At 46.2% G+C, this 23373-nt stretch overlaps 1 protein-coding gene across 2 annotated transcripts in view; it reads right to left on the reverse strand.

Moving 5' to 3' along the window:
• Nucleotides 1-23373, reverse strand: part of lamb2 (laminin, beta 2 (laminin S)) — a 127901-nt gene that overhangs the window by 11475 nt on the left and 93053 nt on the right. For both annotated transcript variants that reach the window (XM_067998342.1, XM_067998343.1), the window contains 12 exons: nt 23090-23321; nt 17874-18037; nt 14129-14353; nt 13046-13263; nt 12093-12189; nt 10849-11221; nt 9622-9806; nt 7192-7433; nt 5781-5984; nt 4652-4796; nt 2245-2452; nt 1304-1445 (listed from right to left, as the gene is read on the reverse strand). In XM_067998342.1, coding sequence (XP_067854443.1) covers nt 1304-1445; nt 2245-2452; nt 4652-4796; nt 5781-5984; nt 7192-7433; nt 9622-9806; nt 10849-11221; nt 12093-12189; nt 13046-13263; nt 14129-14353; nt 17874-18037; nt 23090-23321 — 2435 coding nt within the window. The remainder of the gene's footprint in view (nt 1-1303; nt 1446-2244; nt 2453-4651; nt 4797-5780; nt 5985-7191; nt 7434-9621; nt 9807-10848; nt 11222-12092; nt 12190-13045; nt 13264-14128; nt 14354-17873; nt 18038-23089; nt 23322-23373) is intronic.

Raw genomic sequence — 23373 nt, forward strand, 5'->3', positions numbered from 1 at the left:
CACATGCCATGAACAAATAAAAAAAACACTAAGTCAATAAACTAATGAAGCAGCAAGCACCCGTGAATAATAAATTCAGACATGTGCGACTTACAAATCGATGACTGGAACATCAGGCATACTAACAAATAAATATATTAATGGAGTAGGAAGCACAGAAAATTAATAAATTAACGGAATGGCAAGAATATCAACAAATCACTTAATTAATGAAGCATCTGGCATAGCAACAAATCAATAAATTAGTGGAGGAGCAGGCACCAATTAATTAAGTGCCCCTTCCCACCTTTGCTGTCACTGTTTACTGACCCGTAGCAACTAATTGACTTTCACAGTTTTCTCCAGTAGTTTACTTTTCAGCTAAAAAAGGTTTTTAGTTTGCTAAGGCTGTTAAGACTATGTATTTGTTGAGTATAGAATGAGTTTAAATGACTCTAAAGAATTCAGTGAGTGACTCAGCCATCTTGCAGGAAGGTCGCTGGGCGGAAAGCTCCCAGAGAGGAGAGGTGCATGTTCGTGGAGGATGTGGGGAGAGGGGTAATAGTGAGGTTGGGAAATGGTCAGGTTCATTGTGATCACAGGTCAGTGGTCAGAAGTCATGGGTCATGATGTGGGGGTGCGAGGCTCAAGGTGGTAGGCTCGAGGCCAGCCACTATACCATCAGTGCTCAAAGATTTGAATTTTCAGATAATTTTAAATAAGTGACTTGGGTTAAGAGGAGTACAGTTATCCAGAACATGGAGGCATAATCTTAAAATAACAGTTAGGAATGAAATCAGGAAGCACTTTATCACACAAAGGGTAGTGGAAATCTGGAACACTCTCCCCCAAAAGGCTGAGAATCAATTGAAATTTTAAAGCCTGAGATCGACATGAAGGGATATGGAGCAAAGGCGGGTAAGTGGAGTTGAGGTACAGATCAACCATGATCTAATTGAATGGCGGAACAGGCTCAAGGAGCTGAATGGCCTTTTCCTATTCCTCTGTAACAGGCTCAAGGGGATGAATGGATATTTGGACACTGAGGGAATCAAGGGATATGGGGATCGGGCAGGAAAGTAGACTGAGGTGGAAGATCAGCCATGATCTTATTGAATGGCGAAGCTGGCTCGAGGAGCCGTATGGCCTTCGCCTGTTCCTATTTCTTATGTTCTTATGAATGGCCTCCTTCAGTTCCTATGTAACAGGCTCGAGGGGCTGAATGACCACCTCCAGTTCCGACCTCCCAAGCCCAACTCAAAGGAGTTAAGAAGGGGCAAAAAGTAGTGAGAAAAGATCACATGATCAAACACTCCTTCCTTACCCCATTCAGTGTCTGATCGGTCTCTTCTATGTCTCCCTTTGCTCGTCTGATTGCATTTTGTGCAGCATGCTGAGCTCGGCCTGCCTCCTCCAGAGCTTGCTTCACCGCCTCTGCTGTGTTCTTCACATTTTCTGCCCGGCTCCTGCACAGATAAAGAAAAAGAAAACGCACTTTACATTCCCAGCAAACGAACAATATTAGGTTCCAGCTGCTTATTGAATCAGCGACTGTCGCCAGCATTCCGGCAAAGTACAAAGAGAGTTTGTGAGAGTGAGAGAGAGAGAGAGAGTGTGTGTGAGAGGAGAGAGAGTGTGAGGGAGAGAGAGTGAAAGAGAGTGAGAAAACGAGATAGTGTGTGAGAGGGAAAGTGTGAGAGAGTGTGAGGGAGAGAGAGTGAAAGAGAGTGAGAAAACGAGATAGTGTGTGAAAGGGAAAGTGGGAGAGTGCGCGCCGGGGGGAGAGTGGGTGTGTGTGTGAGGGACAGAGAATGAGAAAACGAGAGTGTGAAGGATAGTGAAAGAGAGTCTGAGAGTGTGAGACAAAGCGTGAGAGACAAAGCGTGTGTGTGTGAGAATGTGAGTGAGTGTGTATGAGTGTGGGAGTATCAGTGAGTATGAGAATGCGTGTTTGTGTCAGAGAATGTGTGATAGTGTATATGACAGTATGCATGAGAGAGCGAGAGTATTTGTGAGTGTATTTGTGTGTGTGTGTGTAAGTGCATGTATACATGTACATGCGGATGTGTGAGTACATGCATGTGTGTGCGGGAGAGATGTGAGGGCAGAACCTTGCATCACCACACTCTGGGAGGGTGTGGTGCTCCAATACAGTCAGGGGCAGGAATTAGAAACCAAATTGACTTCTTGCAGTTGTTTTCCCAAGTTGTATTGAGACAGGTGGATGCAGAACATGCGCAGGGACTGTTACTGCCGTGAACATACCGTGCCCTTCTTGCGTCCTGAAGGAGTTGCTCCGCTTTCCTCACGTCATCGGCGGTCTGATCCAAGATGGTATCCACATTAGACAAACTGTTGACCTTGTCTTTGATCTCCTCTGCAAGGTAGCGGATTTGCTGAGGGGAGGCAGGAATCGAGAGCTCCAGAACTCGACTGGCCACCATCTCGATGCTGTCAGGGTCGGCACCCTCCTCTGTACGGAGAAGGGTTAAAAAAACACAAGGCGTTGGCCTCAATCACTTTATGGTCTTCAGCAAACTGCTGGAGACAATCCCAAATTTATTAAAATTTGTTCTTGAGATGTGGGCAACACTGGCAAGGCAGCCTTGACCAACCCTAGTCGCCCTGAGGACATTGAGTCAAGTAGTAGTGTGAGACTGGAGTCATGTGTAGGCCAGACCAGATGGGGGTGGCCGATTCCCTTCCCTGTCATAGAGTCATAGAGTTATACAGCACGGATAGAGGCCCTTCGGCCCATCGTGTCCGCGCCGGCCATCAGCCCTGTCTACTCTAATCCCATATTCCAGCATTTGGTCCGTAGCCTTGTATGCTATGGCATTTCAAGTGCTCATCCAAATGCTTCTTGAATGTTGTGAGGGTTCCTGCCTCCACAACCCTTTCAGACAGTGAGTTCCAGACTCCAACCACCCTCTGGGTGAAAAAGTTCTTTCTCAAATCCCCTCTAAACCTCCCGCCTTTTACCTTGAATCTATGTCCCCTTGTTATAGAACCCTCAACGAAGGGAAAAAGCTCCTTAGTATCCATCCTATCTGTGCCCCTCATAATTTTGTACACCTCAATCATGTCCCCCCTCAGCCTCCTCTGCTCCAAGGAAAACAAACCCAATCTTCCCAGTCTCTCTTCATAGCTGAAGCGCTCCAGCCCTGGTAACATCCTGGTGAAACTCCTCTGCACCCTCTCCAAAGCGATCACATCCTTCCTGTAGTGTGGCGACCAGAACTGCACACAGTACTCCAGCTGTGGCCTAACCAGTGTTTTATACAGCTCCATCATAACCTCCTTGCTCTTATATTCTATGCCTCGGCTAATAAAGGCAAGTATCCCATATGCCTTCTTTACCACCTTATCTACCTGTTCCGCCGCCTTCAGGGATCTGTGAACTTGCACACCAAGATCCCTCTGACCCTCTGTCTTGCCTAGGGTCCTCCCATTCATTGTGTATTCCCTTGCCTTGTTAGTCCCTCCAAAGTGCATCACCTCGCACTTTTCCGGGTTAAATTCCATTTGCCACTGTTCCGCCCATCTGACCAACCCATCTATATCGTCCTGCAGACTGAGGCTATCCTCCTCGCTATTTACCACCCTACCAATCTTTGTATCATCAGCGAACTTACTGATCATACCTTTTACATTCATATCCAAGTCATTAATGTAGACCACAAACAGCAAGGGACCCAGCACCGATCCCTGTGGTACCCCACTGGCCACAGGCTTCCAGTCACAAAAACAACCTTCGACCATCACCCTCTGCCTTCTGCCACTAAGCCAGTTTTGTATCCAAAGTCGGACATTGGTGACCCAGCCTTGGATCAGTCGCAACTCTAAACATTAACGTGTCCCATGCTCAGGGGCTGCATTACAGTGTAGCTCTTTACAACACCATGTGTTGATATAAATCTATTTCACGTGTTGCAATTGGCGGATTCTAACCGTGACCATTTACAGGAGGGTTGTCCTATGAGGAGAGATTGAGTAGAATGGGCCTATATTCTGGAGTTCAGAAGTATGAGAGGTGATCTCATTGAAACATACAAGATTCTAAGAGGGCTTGGCAGGGTAGATGCTGAGAGGCTGTTTCCCCTGGTGCGTCTAGAACTGGGGGGGCATAGTCTCAGGATAAGGAGTCGGACATTTAGGACTGAGATGAGGAGGAATTTCTTCACTCAGAGGGTTGTGAATCTTTGGAATTCTCTACCCCGGAGGGCTGTGGATGCTCAGTCATTAAGTATATTCAAGATGTGGAGATGCCGGTGATGGACTGGGGTTGACAATTGTAAACAATTTTACAACACCAAGTTATAGTCCAGCAATTTTATTTTAAATTCACAAGCTTTCGGAGGCTACCTCCTTCGTCAGGTTTTCACATCGTTCACCTGACGAAGGAGGTAGCCTCCGAAAGCTTGTGAATTTAAAATAAAATTGCTGGACTATAACTTGGTGTTGTAAAATTGTTTACAAGTATATTCAAGGCTGAGAGGGATAGATTTTTGGACTGTAGGGGAATCAAGGATTATGGGGATTGGGTGGGAAAGTGAAGTTGAGATAGAAAATCAGCCATGATCTTATTGATTGGCGGAGCAGGCTCGAGGGGCCGAATGGCCTACTCCTGCTCCTATTATGTTCTCATGTGAGGTAACCGCTCTGTTCTTACGTGTAAGGAAGTCTCGGATCTGCTTGATGAGGTCACGCAGCTCTTTGTTTGAGCGATTAATTCGATCCTTGGCGTCATTTGCTTTGTCCAGAGTCATTTGGGCTTTCTGCTTCGCTATATTTGCCTTTACCTTAGCCAGAGCAACCTGCAAACTCAAAATAAATAAACCAATGAGAAACAACAATTGACCTGCGAGATAGAAATTGGTTATGGTTTTTGGGTCGATAACCAGTGGCACTCCAACACTCTGTCCTTGCCTGAAGGCCTGAGGCCGGCCCGAAATTGGTCCTCAGACCTCATTATCATTATGTAGGTGAGCTGCCGGTGCCTGTCGCGCGTCCGCAGGCAGCTCACCTGTTTTCTAAAGGTGAATGTTGGGCCCCTTGCCTCACCGGCAGCGGCACGAAGGTAAGTTCCGGAAGAGAGGGGTGAGCGGCACCAGGGTAGGGATGATCGCAAGTGCTGTGGAATCAGGGGAGCGCTCCTGGTCCTCCTGGATCCCCAGCAACGATTTCTGAATTTTAAAAAAATATATAAACTTACCTTTCATTGACGGCAGCTGAAGAACCCAAGCGTAACAGGCCCTGGATCCTCCTCCACTCATCACCAACCAGTTTTGGCGAAGGGGACCTGAAACAGGCGTCAGGCCGCTCATTCACATACGCAAGGGACCAAACCCCTGTTTTAGGCAGCTGGCCACCAGGGACACCTGAAAAAATGGGCACCGTGAATTTAGCGGCGGCCCGAACGGTCGCACAGATTGGACATGGGATGTCCCACCACTAGATCGGTCATCACTGCGCCCAAAAAATAATGGCAACGCTTCCGGATTGCCACCCCTGTAATTATTTTAAAAAATCAACGGACAACAACAACTTGAATTTATACAGCGCCTAAAACGTAGAAAAATGTCCCATGGCATTTCACAGGGGCAGAAGGAAAGAACCAGTTTCGTTGCACCAACTTCTCAACTTCCAATGCCATTTGCTGGAATTTGAAGCAAATGTGCTTTCTCGGATATTGGAGTGACCTGTGGCAGGATAAGGTGCACTACTCTGGTGAAACTTGATGTTAAAAAACCAAAATAAAGTCTGTCGCATCCAAGATTTGTGATCCTCGCAGTGCTCACCTTCCGAAACAGCTCCTCCACCTCATTCATCGCTCTCTGGAGCTCCTCTTCCGATTGTTGGGCTCGATCGAGGGAAGTGTCGGCCACTGCAACTGCACCATTACAGTTCAGGCCCCCACAGTGCCTGGTGCCATCGTCTTCAAAACATCCAGCCCCGCCACACGGGCTGTCCACGCAAGGTAAATCTCCAGGAGCACCACACACCTGCAATGCACATCAATTATTGGCATCAATTTTATAAGAATTATGAAATTGAATGCAAGAACATTCCACAGGCACTCGACCATAGTCTGGAACAATGCTCACAGTCCCCCCAATCAGGACAGGTGGATTTCTAAACACAGTTACTACTGGTTAAACTCTTTGTACATTTACCTGCCTTTGAAACCATTTCTCCTCCAGTTTACTGCTCCCCTCCAGTCCGGACCATGCAATTGCCTCTCGCAGCCTAAAGAGTATAGAAAAGGAGGGGAAATATTGACCTTCCAAACGCCCAACCTCCACCACCTAGAAGGGCAAGGGCACCAGGTGCATGGGAACACCATCATCTTCAAGTTCCTGTCCGAGTCACACACCATCCCGACTTGGACATATATTGGCCATACCTTCATCATCGCTGGGTCAAAAACCTGGAACTCCTGATCTAACAGCACTGTGGGAGCACCTTCACCAAACGGACTGCAGCGGTTCAAGAAGACGGCCCAGCACCACCTTCTCAAGGGGCAACTAGGGATGGGCAATAAATGCCGGTCTTGCCAGCAACGCCCACATCCCACGAATGATTTTTAAAATTTGAGCTGCTCCTAAATCACAATTGGGCAGCACTTGTCTGATATTTACTTGCCCTTCCCCCCCATCTAGGGGATTCCTGGCTTCAGGTCAACCATTTCCCACAATTCAGGACTGAGATTGAGTAACCAAAATTCTAGACTTAAGCACATAATCCAGGCTGACACTCCCGGTGTCAGTACTGAGGGAGTGCTGCACTGCTGGAGGTGCCGTCTTTCGGATGAGACGTTAAACCGAGGCCCCGTCTGCCCTCTCAGGTAGATGTAAAAGATCTCACGGCCACTATTTCGAAGAAGAGCAAGTGAGTTCTCCCTGGTGTCCTGGCCAATATTTATCCCTCAACCAACATCACTAAAACAGATTATCTGGTCATTATCACATTGCTGTTTGTGGGATCTTGCTGTGCACAAATTGGCTGCTACGTTTCCTATATTACAATAGTGACTACGCTCAAAAGTACTTCATTGGCTGTAAAGTGCTTTGGGACGTCCTGAGGTTGTGCAAGGCGCTATATAAATGCAAGTCTATTTTTCTTTACTATTGAAAATGTTAAATCCCATTTCAAGACTTCCAACAACTTCTTTGGGTTTGTGCAGGAAGCAAAGAACCAGTCCCAACTAACCTTTTCATTAATGTTCTTCAGGTTCAACGTTTGTACTTTGGCAGCCAAGTCATTGAGGGCACGCCTGTTGGCGGCATTCTTCCGATTGAAGTCATCCTTCCTCATTCTCATCAACAGCTCTGTCTTGTGACGGGTGCGGGCAGATTCACTGACAATACTGGGGAAAGTCACAGTAGAGCCATTTACCGTCTTCTCTGCCTGGCACGACTGGTCGTAAGAGCTGCGTATGCTGTCATAAGCACCTGGTGAGAGGAAACAATGTCACTGTGGACTGACCACCTATCATTCAATAAGAGGCTAAATGGAGTAGAGGAGCAAAGGGATCTGGGGTTACAGACACATAAATCACAAAGTAGCGACGCAGGTTAACAAGGCCATAAAAAGTGCAAACCAAGCACTGGGGGTCATTTCTAGGGGAATAGAATTCAAAAGCAGGGAAATTATGTTAAGCCTGTATAGAACCTTGGTTAGACCACATTTGGATTACTGTGCACAGTTCTGGTCTCCATATTATAAAAAGGATATCGAGGCACTAGAGAAGGTGCAAAAAAGATTTACCAGGATGAAACTGGAAGAGAGAGGTTATGCCTATCAGGAAAGATTGAAAAGGCTGGGACTTTTTTCTCCAGAAAAAAGGCTGAGGGGTGACCTGATAGAGGTCTTTAAAATTATGAAGCTGTTTGATAGGATAGATGTAGAGCAGATGTTTCCACTTGTGGGGAGTCTAAAACTAGGGGCCATAAATATAAGATCCAATAAAGAATTAAGGATTAACATCTTTACTCAGAGAGTAGTTAGAATGAGGAACTTGCTACCACATGGAGTAGTTGAGGCGAATAGCATAGATGCCTTAAAAGAGAAGCTAAATAAGTATGTGAGGGAGAAGGGAATAAAAGGATATGCTGATAGGGTGAGCGGATGTAAGGTGGTAGGAAGCTTGTGTGGAGCGTAACCACCAGCATAGTCAAATTGGGTGGAATGGCCTGTTTCTGTGGTGTAAATCCTGTATAATTCTGTGGAATACCTCAAACACCCAAGACCCAAACCACCAGTATAACAGACTGGCAATCAGATATGACTTTCAAAATGGGGTTTCAGGAGGATTGGGTAGGAGAGTCGGTTAGCAACAGCAGCTTGGATTTGTAAACTGCCTTTAATGTAATGAAACACCCAAGGCCCTCCCCAGAGGTGATTGGACAACTAGCAGGAAATAGTAGAAGAGTTAGGAGAGGTGACTGAAGTCACAGTTGAAGAGGCAGATTTTGAGGAGTCTTTTGAAGGTGGCAGTGATGTAGCAAGATGGAGGGGTTGAGTAAGAGAATTCCAGACACCAGACCATGATGGCTGCAGGTGGAACTTGTTTGGGGGTGGGGGGGGGCGGTGGTGTATGGGTTGGGGATCGCAGTCAATTACAGTCAGACGGGCGGAAAATGTGAGCAGGGACTTAGGGCTGGAGGAGATTACAGTGGTGGAGTGGAGCAAGGTCGTGGACAGACTTGTGAACAAGGATGAGAAATTTCAAACCAGGGGTCAGTGGAGCTAGGTAAGGTCAGGATATCAGAGGTTAGCATTCGGGCAGCAGACTTATGGAGGAGTTGAAGTCTATGTAGGGTAGAACCCGGGATGCCAGCTCATTGACCTTTTGAAGAGGGCATTTGCCTTGATGAAAATCTTCTCCATTGGTGGAGAGTGAAATGAGTTTGGGGTAGCGTCAAGCCAGTTCCTGGAAGTTATAAACTCACAGCATAAAACTTATTTTATACATATTCCATTAGAGGGTCACTGGATACCAATCAGGAGTAGGAACTTCAGCTTATTTTCTCTTCGCTAGCTCAGGGCTGGTGAAACTAATCGCAGTGCTCCTACTAGTGCCCCAGATAAGATCATCTTAACTCAGCAGACCATAGGAACAGGAGTAGGCCCCTCGAGCCAGTTGCGCCATTCAATTAGATCATGTAAGGAATCTTACAACACCAGGTTATAGTCCAACTAGATCATGGCTGATCTGTACCTCAACTCCATTTACCGCCTTTGTTCCATATTCCTTGATACCCTTAACTAACAAAAATCCAGTGATCTCAGTCTTGAAAGCTCCAATTGTCCCCCAGCATCCACAGCCTTTTGAGGGGAGAGGAATTCAGATATTTACTACCCTTTGTTTGAAAAAGTGCTCCCTGATTTCCCTCCTAAATGGCCTAGCTGTAATTTTATTATGTCCCCTTGTTCTGGATTCCCCCACCAGAGGAAATAGTTTCTCTCGATCTACCCTAAAAAATCCCTTTATCATTTTAAACATCTCGATTAGATTACCCCTCAGACCAGAGCTCCAAACTGTGGACCTTCCTGATGTAATTTTGTTTGGTAACACACCTTACAGTCACTGAGGCATCAGTGAACCAACACTATGGGTGAAACGGGACACATGTGTACCTAGGAAGTTGGAGTGTTTCAGTATGTCAAGCTGTCGGGCCAGCTCCTTGGTAGAGAGGTTCAGAGCTCGAGCTTCGCGCTCCAGGTTACTCAGCTCAACATTGGCACCGCTGTTCTGGTTTTGCACTGCAGTTAGAACATCTTCCAGACCATTCAAGATGTCCGTGGTCCCAGTAATTTTGTCCCTGTGGAAAAATTTAATACTTGGCTTTCAGTCTCAGATTAGCAAAGGATGGCTACCCGAAACACTCACCATCTAAATTTGCACAAGATACCAAACTAGAGACATGGCAAATTGTGAGGAAGAACATAGATGCATCCAGAATAGAAAGAGGCCAAGAGAGCAGGAAATAGATGACAAACACTGTCCAACATGGATCAATGTGAAGGGGTATACTTTGGGAAAAAGAACAGAGAATAGAAATATACCATAAACGGTAAAATTCTCAAGTGGAGGAACAGAGAGATGTTGGGGTGAGGATTTACTGATCTAAAAGGGGCATATACACAGATCTCGGGGCGCAGGTACACAGATCTCGGGGCGCAGGTACACATGATCTAGAGGTGCAGATACAGGTGCAGAAATAGAAATCTAGGGGTGCAGAAGCTAGACCTGTGCAGATACACAACAGCAGCATCCTGATTCGGCAATGGCCTGGTTATAATTGAGTGACTGACTATAACGAGGCAATTGGTTGTCATCCATCCAATTTAGGGAGAAATATTTGGCAAACCCTTAACTGGTAGAGTCCCCACACAACTGCTGTACTATTTCCCACAGATTTTTGTGCGTTTATTTAAATGTTCTCTGCATCCACTGCCATCAAGGTTTCAAGTTCCAAGGCTGTGTACAGCACACCATTTAAATGGCCTCTCATACAAATATCACCAATTCTAATCCCACTCTCCTGCTCACTCCCCATATCCTTTAATATCCCACCCATTCTAACCCAGCTCTCCTGCTTACTCCCCGTACCCTTTAATTCCACCCATTCTAACTCCACTCACCTGCTCACCCCCCGAACCCTTATTTACCATTGAAACAACTATCCTCCGTTGTTGTGTAGCCTGGGATATTTAAATTTATTACACGAGAATTATCTGAACTTCGGATGTTCGAAAGAGGACCTGCCGAACAGTCTGAACATTTCCTCATAACTTCGATTCAAAATCCCTGAAGGGATGAGGAATATTCAGCTCAGACCACGCAGGGAACGAGCCACTCACCGCAGATCACTTATCAGGTTCATGAGGTCAGCCACTGCTACAGCAGTTGCGTTCCGCGCGTTTACGATCCTCTGCGCCTGCAACAACTTCTCCTCCAGGTCTCGGAAGTTGCTCTGGTACAGGCCGCTGACTCCGGTTAGCTGGATCTCACCGGCTCGTTCCACCAGATGCCTGGTCTGAGCCGCCAGATCCTGTACGATGCGGTCCCAGTCCCCGAAACATCGGTGGCAGGGATGGCAGTCCGGGAACTGTCCCGAGAACCCACGGGCGCACTTGTCGCAGCGCACCCCGGACACCCCTTGGCGGCACACGCAGTGCCCGCTGGCCCGGTCGCATTGATTGGTTTTGATGCCCCGCTGGTCGCAGTCACACACTGGGAGAGCGAAAAGGAAACATTAACAACAAAATCACTAATAGGACAGGAAAGGGCCAATTTCCCTCTTAACGGCACCTGGGGAAGGGAGAGGAAACGGGAGTAGAGGCTCAGGAAGAAAGAAAGAACGGAAGGAAGAAAGAAAGAAAAGAACAGAAGGAAGAAAGAAAGAACAGAAGGAAGAAAGAAAGAACAGAAGGAAGAAAGAAAGAACAGAAGGAAGAAAGAAAGAAAAGAAAGGAAGGAAGGAAAAGAGAACAGAAGGAAGGAAAAGAGAACAGAAGGAAGAAGGAAAGAAAGAAAGGAAGGAAGGAAGGATGGGAGTGTAGTCTGAAGTGTAGTCACTGTTGTAGGAAATGTGGCAATCAATTTACGTACAGCAAGATCCCACAAACAGCAATGAGATAATGATCAAATAATCTGTTTCTGGTGATGTTGGTTGAGGGATATATATTGGCCAGAACTCCCCTGCTCTTCTTCGAAATAGTGCCGTGGGATCTTTTACATCCACCTGAGGGGGCAAACAGGGCCTCGGTTTAACGTCTCATCCAAAAGACGGCACCTCCGACAATACAGCGCTGCCTCAGTACTGACCCTCAGACAGTGCAGCGCTGCCTCAGTACTGACCCTCAGACAGTGCAGCACTGGGAGTGTTAGCCTGGATTTTGTGCTCAAGTCTCTGGAGTGGGACTTGAACTCATGACCTTCTCACTCAGAGGTGAGAGTGCTACTTACTGAGCCACGGCTGACACTATGTTAGCAGTACACTCAAGTACTTTTTAAAATTAAAATAAGCGAAGAGAGGACTTGCAGCTTGAGCCCTTGATGATAATCTCTCTCTGTAGAATCAGTGCTGAGACCAGTTGCTCACCTCGACACTGCACATTGGGATCACCCCAATAATTCTCCTGACAGTCCGTGCAAGACTGACCCCCGAACCCAGGGCGGCATTGACACTGACCAGTGAACTGCAAAGGAAAAGAAAACACCAATAAATCCGAGAAAAACCAACAGCTCCGTACATTTCAAATCATTCCGTCCCAGTTTGTCAGATTTTATTTTTTACTGTGCATGAAGATTCGAGGGCCTTTTTTCTATTTTTTTTCCCCCTTTTCCTTTCTCTGCCTGGCTTGTCCTCTCTACAGGTGAGGACAGGTATACAGACAGCACTCCACTGCCACAATGTCCCCCTTTAACCAGCCACAAGACAGCAGCCAGGGAATTAGTCAGGTGTGACTCCCCCCTTTCTGATCTTCCCTTCATGCTCCATGATTGGTGTGAACCACACTATATTTGCAGTCCCGGTGAGGACCACGTAGGTCGAAGATTCGGGCACGCACAGCCCGATCCAACCATTCTCAATGGAATTCCCATATTCATGCCCTACTGGGAATGTGAAGTCGGACAATGACTCATTTTCTGCCAGAGAGACAGGAGATCTTTGCTGGTTGAAGGATAAATATTGGCCAGGACATTGGGAGAACTCCTTTGCTCCTCAAATCGTTTGCATTCACCTCAACACACAGGGGGCCTCGGTTTAGTATCACATCCGAAAGACAGCACCTCTGATAGTGCAGCCCTCCCTCAGTACTGCACCGGGAGTGTCGTCCTGGATTATGTCCTCGAGTCTCTGGAGTGGGGCATTGAATCCATGACCTTCTGACTCAGGGGTAGACCTGGGGCATCAGACAAGAAACCAAGGGGACAGCTTCATTCCTTCCAGAACAGAGAGGACATTACTGCAGCCGTGGTCTACCAACTCAGTCTCGCCCGCTCAGGTTTACATTTCTGCTGTAAACTGTATGATTTCTGTTCCTGACTCACCTCGTTACAGGTGGAGGTGAAGGCGTTGATATTTGCACACCTGCAGGGCACACACCCTGACCCACTGTCCAGGTTCCAGTAGTTTGGGGCACAGCGATCGCAGTTCTGACCAATCACGTTGGGCAGACAGGCGCACTGTCCTGTGATCCGATCGCACGCACACTCATCCCTTGATGAGCACTGGTTGCTCCCAGTGCCCAGGTGATTACACGTACACTCTGTGCCAAGCAACAAAAACAGTATTTAGCAAAAAGCAATGAGGTTGAAGACGATCTTCAATTAATTATCCCATTTCGAACCAACCAGAAAGCTTACATTTTATAATTTGTCACACGTCACAAATACACTGGCCTAGATTTTGCTGGGTTGCCTCATTAGATGTTTACCCGCAACCTTCAGCTTGAAAATGTTTTGCGCCATAACTTGCTGGAAGCGCGAGCTGATAACGGGGCGGCGAGGGAAATGGGGCATCTGGGACCTCAGTGAACGACGGGACCAACAGTCTATCCTCTTAACCAATGAAATGTAAGGATTGAGAAAGAAACATGAACGACGGAGAAGGAAATCGGGTGAATTAGAGTCAAATCAGAAACAGAAAGAGAAATAGAGGGAAAGAAAGATTGGATTAAGAGAGAGAGAAAAAAAAGACAGAAAGGAAAATTTTAAAAATCTCTTAACAATTCATTATCTGCTGGAATGAAACTCCAGTTTCAGTTGTTCCCTTTCTGGGCCAGAGAGGTTGAGTGGCATTGCAGGAACATAGATCTCCTCATTAAAAAGGTACTTTCGTTGTTAATTTCCAGCCCTAACTTTCTGGGGCGAGTTTAATGGAGCATTAATGCGCAAATGCAGCAATTTCATGAAACTGACGGGGAGGTTCAAGGCAAGGTTAACAGCGGAGCGGGGCAAATCGGGCAGCAAGTTGAGGCATTCACGACTCACGGGGTATCTCTTCTTCGCCACAAGTTGCTGGATGATTTACACACTAATAATGACGAGCGCCATTAAATTCACTGTTACTTTAGGCAGCAAATTCTGGGCCATTATATTATATGTATATATATTAAAAAATGTCCAATTTACTTCTGCAGCTGCGACGGGACGGGTCGCCATAGTAACCCAGCCTGCAGCGCTCGCACCGAGTCCCCTCCGTGTTGTACAGGCACTTCAGGCACTGACCCGTCTGTCGGTCACATGACTGAGGATCGCTGACGTCAATATTGTTGTGGCACTGGCAGGGCAGACACCTGCCGCCAGGTTGCAGGGGGTTACCGTAGTAACCAGGTGCACATTCTTCACATCGGGAACCTGTCAACAAAAAGGAGAAAGAGGATTTAACCTTTTTCTTGATTCTTCATTTATCTCCAATTTGGAAAAAATTCATTCCCAGGATGTGGCAAGGCCGGCATTTATTGCCCATCGCTAGCTGCCTTGAGAAGGTGGTGGTGGGCCTTCTTCTCAAACCGCTGGTTGCAGGTTTTTGACATAATTGAGGGGCTTGCTGGGCCACTTCGGAGGGCAGTTAAGAGTCAACCACGTCAGTGTGGGACTGGAGTCACATATAGGCCCAGACCGGGTAAGGACGGCAGGTTTCCTTCCTTAAAGGGACATTAGTGAACCAGATGGGTTTTTAAGGACAATCCATCGTCTTCATGGTCACTTTTACTGACACCAGCTTTTTATTTCCAGATTTTTAAAACTGAAATCAAATCCTCGAATTGTCCATGGTGGGATTTGAACTCACGCTCTCTGGATTATTAGTTCAGTAACCCGAACAATAATTTCTTCCATTTTCTCCTGAAAGGAACTAACAAATTAACATTTAGTATTTGGAGAAATATTTTGACTGAATAGAAGTTTCATTTTTCCACCTTTGGACAAAACCACATCATTTTACCAAGTGAAGGTTCTCAGCAGCATCAAGCTCATCTGTGATTCCACTCAAGGGTTAAACTTGGACCCCTGCCTGTGAACAAGTCACTGTTGGCAGAGCACTCGTTTCTGTATAATCACCAGGAGCTGGTGTCTGAGCTGGCCAGCTAGTTAATACTGGTAACCAGAGTCAAGGCTCAGCAAGTTCAATTACTGGCCAAAACTTTGGGAAATAAATAAGCTTTCCGGAAAGTGTAAGCAGGACCTGGACAATTAACTGGGAATGGGATTGGGGATTACAAGAATAGGTGCAGATTGAGATGATAAATAAAAATAAAATACAATATAAAAAGTCACACGTAACATTATATTAGGTATTTGAATTAGTTAAAGTCTTGTTACGCTTTTTTTCAAAAACCACAGGAAAACTAATGTGCCAATTCCTATCAGAAAATGATAAGTAAATGTTTAGCTTTTTAGTTTATCAATACACTACCTCAGCCTGTCCATAAAAGTTTTGTTTGCAAGCCAAAGATTCCTGTTACACTCCCAGAACACTCCCTGTTGATCAGTTTCAAACATGGCTGCTTTTGGGTAAATGAGAGATGAGAGATCAAAGATCAAAGCTCAAATTAAAGTTTCAGCTGTGGCTCAGTGGGTAGAACTCTTGCCTCTGAGTCAGAAAGTCGTGGGTTCAAGTCCCACTCCAGAGACTTGAGCACATAATCTAGGCTGACCCTCCCAATATCAGTACTGAGGGAGTGCTGTACTGCCAGAAAATGGGGTCTTTTGGAAGAGATGTTAAACTGAGGCCGCTTCTGCCTTCTCAGGTGGATGTAAAAGATTCCACGGCCAATATTCAAAGAAGAGCAGGGTAGTTCTCCCCAATGTCCAAGGCCAACCTTCCTCTCTGAACCCACCAAACATTGCTGTTTGTGGGATCTTGCTGTGCAAAAATTGGCTGCTGCGTTTCCGACAAAACAACAGTGACTAAAACTTTAAAAGTACTTCATTGGCTGTAAAGCAATTTGGAACGTCCTGTGTTTGTGAAAGGCGCGATATAAATGCAAGTCTTTCTTCCATGAAGTTTCACATTATAACAGGAGCCAACAACAAATGTCTTCCTTGTTAATGCTGAAATCTACAACAGCAGTGAGAGGAGAGATCACCACACGAGCGGGCAAGCCATGCATGGCGTTACGAGCAGCGCAAGAAGAACAATTACTTACGGTGCCCTCCACTGGACCTCTTAACCACCCCTGGGTGTGAGAAAGGTTACAAGGATAAATTAAGGCAGGAGACTGGAAAGGGGTGGAAGGAGGGAAGGGAGATTAGAGAATAATACACAGAACGACAAAATAAGTTCTAATTTTCTCCCTCTATCCTGACATTCACTGGGGGACAGTTCCACGGGCACTGACTCTCACTGGGGGACAGTTCCACGGGCACTGACTCTCACTGGGGGACAGTTCCACGGGCACTGACTCTCACTGGGGGACAGTTCCACAGGCACTGACTCTCGGTGGGGGACAGTTCCACGGGCACTGACTCTCACTGGGGGACAGTTCCACGGGCACTGACCCTCACTGGGGGACAGTTCCACGGGCACTGACTCTCACTGGGGGACAGTTCCACGGGCACTGACTCTCACTGGGGGATAGTTCCACGGACACTGACTCTCACCGGGGCACAGTTCCACAGACACTGACTATGCTCTGGAGTTTAGAAGAATGAGAGGTGATCTCATTGAAACATATAAGATTCTGAGAGGGCTTGACAGGGCTGGAGAGTCTAGAACTAGGAGGCATAGTCTCAAGATAAGGAGTCGGACATTTAGGGCTGAGATGAGGAGAAATTTCTTCACTCAGTCGTTGAACATCCACAGCTCCTCTGGGGTAGAGATTGATTGGTTTTTGGACTGTAGGGGAATCAAGGGACAAGGGGATCGGGCAGTAAAGTGGAGTTGAGGTTGAAGATCAGCCATGATCTTATTGAATGCGGGGCAGGCTCGAGGGGCCGTAAGGCCTACTCCTGCTCCTGTTTCTTATGTTCTTATGACTCTCACTTAGGTACAGTTCCACAGACACTGACTCTCACTGGAGTACAGTTCCACAAACACTGACGCTCACTAGGGTACAGTTCCACAGACTGACTCTCACTGGGGGACAGTTCCACAAACACTGACGCTCACTAGGGTACAGTTCCACAGACTGACTCTCACTCGGGTACATTTCCACAAACACTGACTCACATTATCAAAGTAGTTTTGTTTGGTCTGCTATGCTCACATCCAAACAATCCTAACCAAATATCCCACCTACGGCATTGCCCAGCAATATACTGTCAGGTCCTGATTATAAGCTGTAAGGAGGGAGTGAGGGGACAGGTCAACACCCATGGGTCTAGAAAGACAGAATGAAGGAGGGAGACAGAGAGAAAGGAGGTGAAGATGAAGAAGGAAGTAGAGTGTGAAATGAGGAAGGATGGAGGGATGGAGAAAGGAGGCACTGAGGGGAAATGGACAGAGGGTGTGAGAGAAAGAAAGAAGGATAGAAAAGAAAAATGAGATGGAGGGAGAGAGACGGAAAAAGGTGGATTGTGAGATAGAGAGGAATAAAAGATGGAGTGAGAGGAAAGGAAAGGATAGAAAAAAACCCAGGAATGTTCATTCCATAAAATGTAACTTTCTGTAAAATCTTGGTCCTTCATCTCCCCTTCATGAAGGACTTCATTCTCTGCAAACTTAGTGCTGCTCCTAGATCACCAGTTGTCTGAACTGAGGGGTACACCTTTCTATGAACCCCTCAGTGAGAAGCACGGCCAATGGACCGGCCTGCTTTTATTCACTATCTCTCCCCATCTGCGTCTTCAAGTATCACCAGAACACGTTTCCAAAGAGTAACAGAGGGGAGAAGGGGACCCTGCACCCAGAGCATGCTCCCTCGCATTGTCCTACCTGCGTATCCCTGCTCGCAGTTACACACCACCTGTCTTGTCCTGGCATCCTGATAGCACGAGGTGGCAAAATGTCGGCCACTGCCGGGGCCTCCGGGACACGGGCAAGGGCGGCACTGCTCCCCCGAACCCAGCACAGGGTTTCCATAGTAACCGGCAGCACATCTGTTTGGCAAGAATTGTGGGGGGGGGGGGGGGGGTGGAGAAAAATTGTAAAGCTACAATACGTTTCCAGCACAGAAATGGGACCACCCGTTTCCCCCCCCCCCCCCCGCACTGTCCCCACATTCCCCCCCCCCCCCCCACCACAACTTTTCCGAGATCCAGTAATAGCCCTCCTCCCAAAGATAACCGACTCAGGGCATAAAAATGGCAAATCAAGCACTGGGGTTCATTTCTGGAGGGGTAGAATTGAAAAGCAAAGAAGTTATGTTAAACTTGTATAGAACCTTGGTTATACCACACTTGAGTATTGTGAGCAGTTCTGGTCTCCATATTATAAAAAGGATTTAGAGGCATTGGAGAGGGTGCAAAAAAGATTCACAAGGATGATACCAGAACTGAGAGGGTATACTTATCAGGAAAGGCTGAACAGGCTGGGGCTCTTTTCTCTAGAAAGGAGAAGACTGAGGGGTGACCTGATAGAAGTCTTTAAGATAATGAAAGGGTTTGATAGGGTAGACATAGGATAGAGGTAGAGAAAATGTTTCCACTTGTGGGGGAGACCAAAACTAGAGGTCATAAATATAAAATAGTCACTAATAAATCCAATAGGCAATTCAGGAGAAACTTCTCCACCCAGAGAGTGGTGAGAATGTGGAACTTGCTACCACAAGGAGTAGTTGAGGCGAATAGTGTAGATACATTTAAGGGGAAGCTGAATAAACACAAGGGAGAAAGGAATAGAAGGATATGCTGATAGGGTGAGATGAAGTAGGGAGGAGGCTCGTGCGGAGCATAAACACCGGCATAGGCCAGTAGTTTTGATGTAACTCGATGTAGATACTTTAAAAAAATTAATGTAAGCACTTAAACTTTTCCCATTCCAAAATTAGAAAGCTCACTTGATTACAAGGTTTTTACCTTAATTCTTTGATTTTTCAAAAAAAAAAGAATAAGACATGTTGTAATTCTTTATATTTCTGTAATTCACTTAACAATGTACATAGAATCATACAGCACAGAAGGAGGCCATTCGGTCCATCGGCTTGTGCCGGCTCTTTGAAAGAGTGTAAAAAATTTCGCCTCTGGTTCTTTTGCCAATTTCCTTAAATCTCTTTCCTCTGGTTACTGACCCTTCTGCCACTGGAAACAGTTTCTCCTTATTTACTCCATCAAAACCCTTCATCATTTTGAACACATCAATCAAATCTCCTCTTAACCTTCTGTGCTCTAAGGAGAACAATCCCAGCTTCTCCAGTCTCCACATAACTGAAGTCCTTCAACCTTGGTACCATTCCAGTAAATCAACCCCTGCACCCTGTCTAAGGCCTTGACATCCTTCCTGAAATGTGTTGCCCAGAATTGGACACAATACTCCAGCTGAGGCCTAACCAGTGATTTATAAAGGTTTAGCATAACTTCTTTGCTTTTGTAATCTATGCCTCTATTAATAAAACCAAGGATCCAATATACTTTTATAACAGCCTTCTCAACTAGTCCTAGCACCTTCAAAGACTTGTGTATGTACACCCCTAGGCCTCTCTGTTCCTGCACCTCCTTTAAAATTGTACCGTTTGGTTTATATTGCCTACCACAATGTATCACTTTGCACTTTTCTGCATTAAATTTCATCTGCCATGTGTCTTCCCATTTCACCAGTCTATGTCCTGTTACTTTCCTCCTCACTGTTTACTATCCTAAAATAGACTGGGATAGTAATAGTAAAGGGCAAAGAGGGGGAGGAATTTTAGAAGTGTGTTCAGGAGAACTTTCTCGATCAGTACGTTTCCAGCCCAACGAGGAAGGAGGCATTGCTGGATCTGGTTCTGGGGAATGAGGTGGGTCAAGTGGAGCAAGTGTCAGTGGGGGAACATTTAGGGAACAGCGATCATAGTATCATAAGGTTTAGATTAGTTATGGAAAAGGACAAGGAGCAATCTAGAGTAAAAATACTTAATTGGAGGAGGGCCAATTTCAGTGGGTTGAGAATGGATCTGTCCTGGGTAAATTGGAATCAATTTGAACAATGGGTGGCCTTTAAAGAGGAGACGGTTCAGGTACAGTCTAGGTACGTTCCCACAAGGGGGACAGGTAGGGCAACCAAAGCCAGAGCTCCCTGGATGACAAAAGAGATAGAGAGTAAGATGAAACAGAAAAAGGGGACGTATGACAGATGTCAGGTTGATAATACAAGTGAGAACCAGGCTGAATATAGAAAGTACAGAGGAGAAGTGGAAAAGGAAATAAGAGGGGCAAAAGAGAGTATGAGAATAGACTGGTGGCTAACATAAAAGGGAATTCAAAAGTCTTCTATAGCCATATAAATAGTAAACGGGTAGTAAGAAGAGGTGGGGCTTATTAGGGAACAAAAAGGAGATCTACTCATGGAGGCAGAGGGCATGGCTCAGGTACTAAATGAATACTTTGCATCTGTCTTTACCAAGGAAGAAGATGCTGCCAAAGTCACAGCAAAAGAGGAGGTATTTAAGATACTGGATGGGCTAATTGATAAAGAGGTGGTACTAGAAAGGCTAGCTTTTCTAAAGTGAGTAAGTCACCCGGTCCGGATGGGATGCATCCTAGGTTGCTGAGGGAAGTAAGGATGGAAATTGCGAGGTACTGGCCATAATCTTCCAATCCTCCTTAGAAATGGGGGTGGTGCCAGAGGACTGGAGAATTGCAAATGTTACATCCTTGTTCAAAAAAGGGTGTAAGGATAAACCCAGCAACTACTGGCCAGTCAGTTTAACCTCAGTGGTGGGGAAGCTTTTAGAAACGATAATCCGGGTCAAAATTAACAGTCACTTCGACAAGTGTGGATTATAAAAGGAAAGCCAGCAAAGATTTGTTAAAGGCAAATCGTGTTTAACTAACTTGATTGAGTTTCTTGATGAGGTAACAGAGAAGGTTGATGAGCGCAGTGCGGTTGATGTTGTGTATATGGACTTTCAAAAGGCGTTTGATAAAGTGCCACATAATAGGCTTGTCAGCAAAATTGAGGTTGATAGAATAAAAGGGGCAGTGGTATCATGGATACGAAATTGAATAAGTGACAGGTAACAGAGAGTAGTGATGAACGGTTGTTTTTCGGACTGGAGGGAGGTGTACAATGGTGTTCCCCAGGGGTCGGTACTAGGACCACTGCTTTTTTTGATATATATTAATGACTTGGACTTAGGTGCACAGGGCACAATTTTAAAATTTGCAGATGACACAAAACTTGGAAGTGTAGTAAACAGTGAGAAGGATAGTGATAGACTTCAAGAGGATATAGACAGGCTGGTGGAATGGGCGGACATGTGGCAGATGAAATTTAACGCAGAAAAGTACGAAGTGATACATTTTGGCAGGAAGAACGAGGAGAGGCAATATAAACTAAATGGTGCAATTCTAAAGGGGGTGCAGGAACAGAGAGACCTGGGGGCGGGGGCGTGGTGGTATATGTGCACGAATCTTTGGAGGTGGCAGAACAGGTTGAGAAAGCGATTAAAAAAGCCAATGGGATCCTGGGCTTTATAAATAGAGGCACAGAGTAGAAAAGCAAGGAAGTCATGATGAACCTTTATAAAACACTGGTTTGGTCACAACTGGAGTATTGTGTCCAGTTCCGGGCACCGCACTTTAGGAAGGATGTGAAGGTCTTAGAGAGGGTGCAGAAAAGATTTACTAGAATGGTTCCAGGGATGAGCGACTTTAGTTACGTGGATAGACTGGAGAAGCTGGGATTGTTCTCCTTCAAACAGAGAAGGTTAAGGGGAGATTTGATAGAGGTGTTCAAAATCATGAACGGTTTTGACAGAGTAAATAAGGAGAAACTGTTTCCAGTGAAGATGGGTCGGTAACCAGAGGACACAGATTTAAGGTGATCGGCAAAAGAGCCAGAGGCGACATAAGGAAAAGCTTTTTTAAGCAGCGAGTTGTTATGATCTGGAATGCGCTGCCTGAAAGGGCGGTGGAAGCAGATTCAATCGTGGCTTTCAAAAAGGAATTGGATAAATACTTGAAGGGAAAAAATTTGCAGAGCTACAGGGAAAGAGCGGGGGAATGGGACCAACTGGATCGCTCTTACAAAGAGCCGGCACAGGCTCGATGGGCCGAATGACCTCCTGTGCTGTAACCATTCTATGATTCTACTACATAAATAATTAGAAAAATTGTTTGTTCACACAGAGGGTTATTAGAACAGGGAATGGTTTACAGCACAGGAGTATGGAGGCAGGGACTGTAATATAATTTAAAATGGAATTGGATAAGGATTTGAAAAGAATAGAAAAGTCTACAGAAAAATGGGTTTAGAGCAGATAGTTCCAATTGACAAGCTAGCAGTAGCACAGGCTCAATGGTCCGAACGGTCTCCTTCTGTGCCATGAGTCGATTCTGCAGGTTCTCCCTTATTCCTGCTGCAGTAACACTCCAATACGACGCTGCTCCATCAGTTATTCCGCTGGACAAGGGACCGACCAGAGGGAAAGTCAAGGATGGGTAAGTCAATAAAATACGAGCCGTTGAGGTCTCAGATATTAGACCTGTCTCCAGAACTAAAAGATATCACAGATCGAGAGTATTTGAGAAGGAACAGAACAAGGGAAAGGGGAAAAAACACACAGACACAAGGACCCGACACATAGGAAAGCGAGGCTGGAACCAGTGTCCTAACTCACAGTGGATTTCCGGCGAGAATGATTTGCTATAGAGAGTGGTTGAGGCAGAGACTTTTGGATAAATATTTGAACCAGAGTAAAATACAGGACCATGGGTAGAGGGCAGCTCAGTGGGTTTAGTTTGGGATTGATACAAGGCTATCAGGAGAGAACAGGGCAGTGGGATTCATTTGGGATTGATACGGAACTATGGGGAGAGAGTGGAGCAGAGGGATTATTTTGGGATTGCGCTAGCAAAGAGGTGGCATGGCGACGATGGGATGAACGGCCCACTCCTGTGTTGGAAACCTCAATGATTCAATGGATATAAATCACGTCCCATGCCCTCAGCACCCATGCTGTACAAAGCTCATCCGTGTTACAAGGAGATGACTTGGTTTGATTGTGATCTCACCTCTCGCAGTTTTGCCCCACGGTGTTGCTTCGGCAGTTAAGGCAAGCTCCCGTCCGCTGGTCGCACCCCTCCGTGTGCCCATTGCACCGGCACGCTTGGCAGTTCGGGAAGCCCCAGTGGCCGGGCTGGCACTTACTGCACTGGCTGCCGAAGGCTCCCGGCCGGCACTGGCACTGCCCACTGATCTGGTCACAGAACATGTTGTTCGATCCCTCCCGATTACAGCCACAGGCTGGGGAGCAGAGAAAGAGAGAGAGTTAGTCCATTGAATCACACAGTCTCAC

The sequence above is a fragment of the Heptranchias perlo genome, chromosome 17, assembly GCF_035084215.1.
Source record: "Heptranchias perlo isolate sHepPer1 chromosome 17, sHepPer1.hap1, whole genome shotgun sequence".
Classification (NCBI taxonomy): Eukaryota; Metazoa; Chordata; class Chondrichthyes; order Hexanchiformes; family Hexanchidae; genus Heptranchias; species Heptranchias perlo.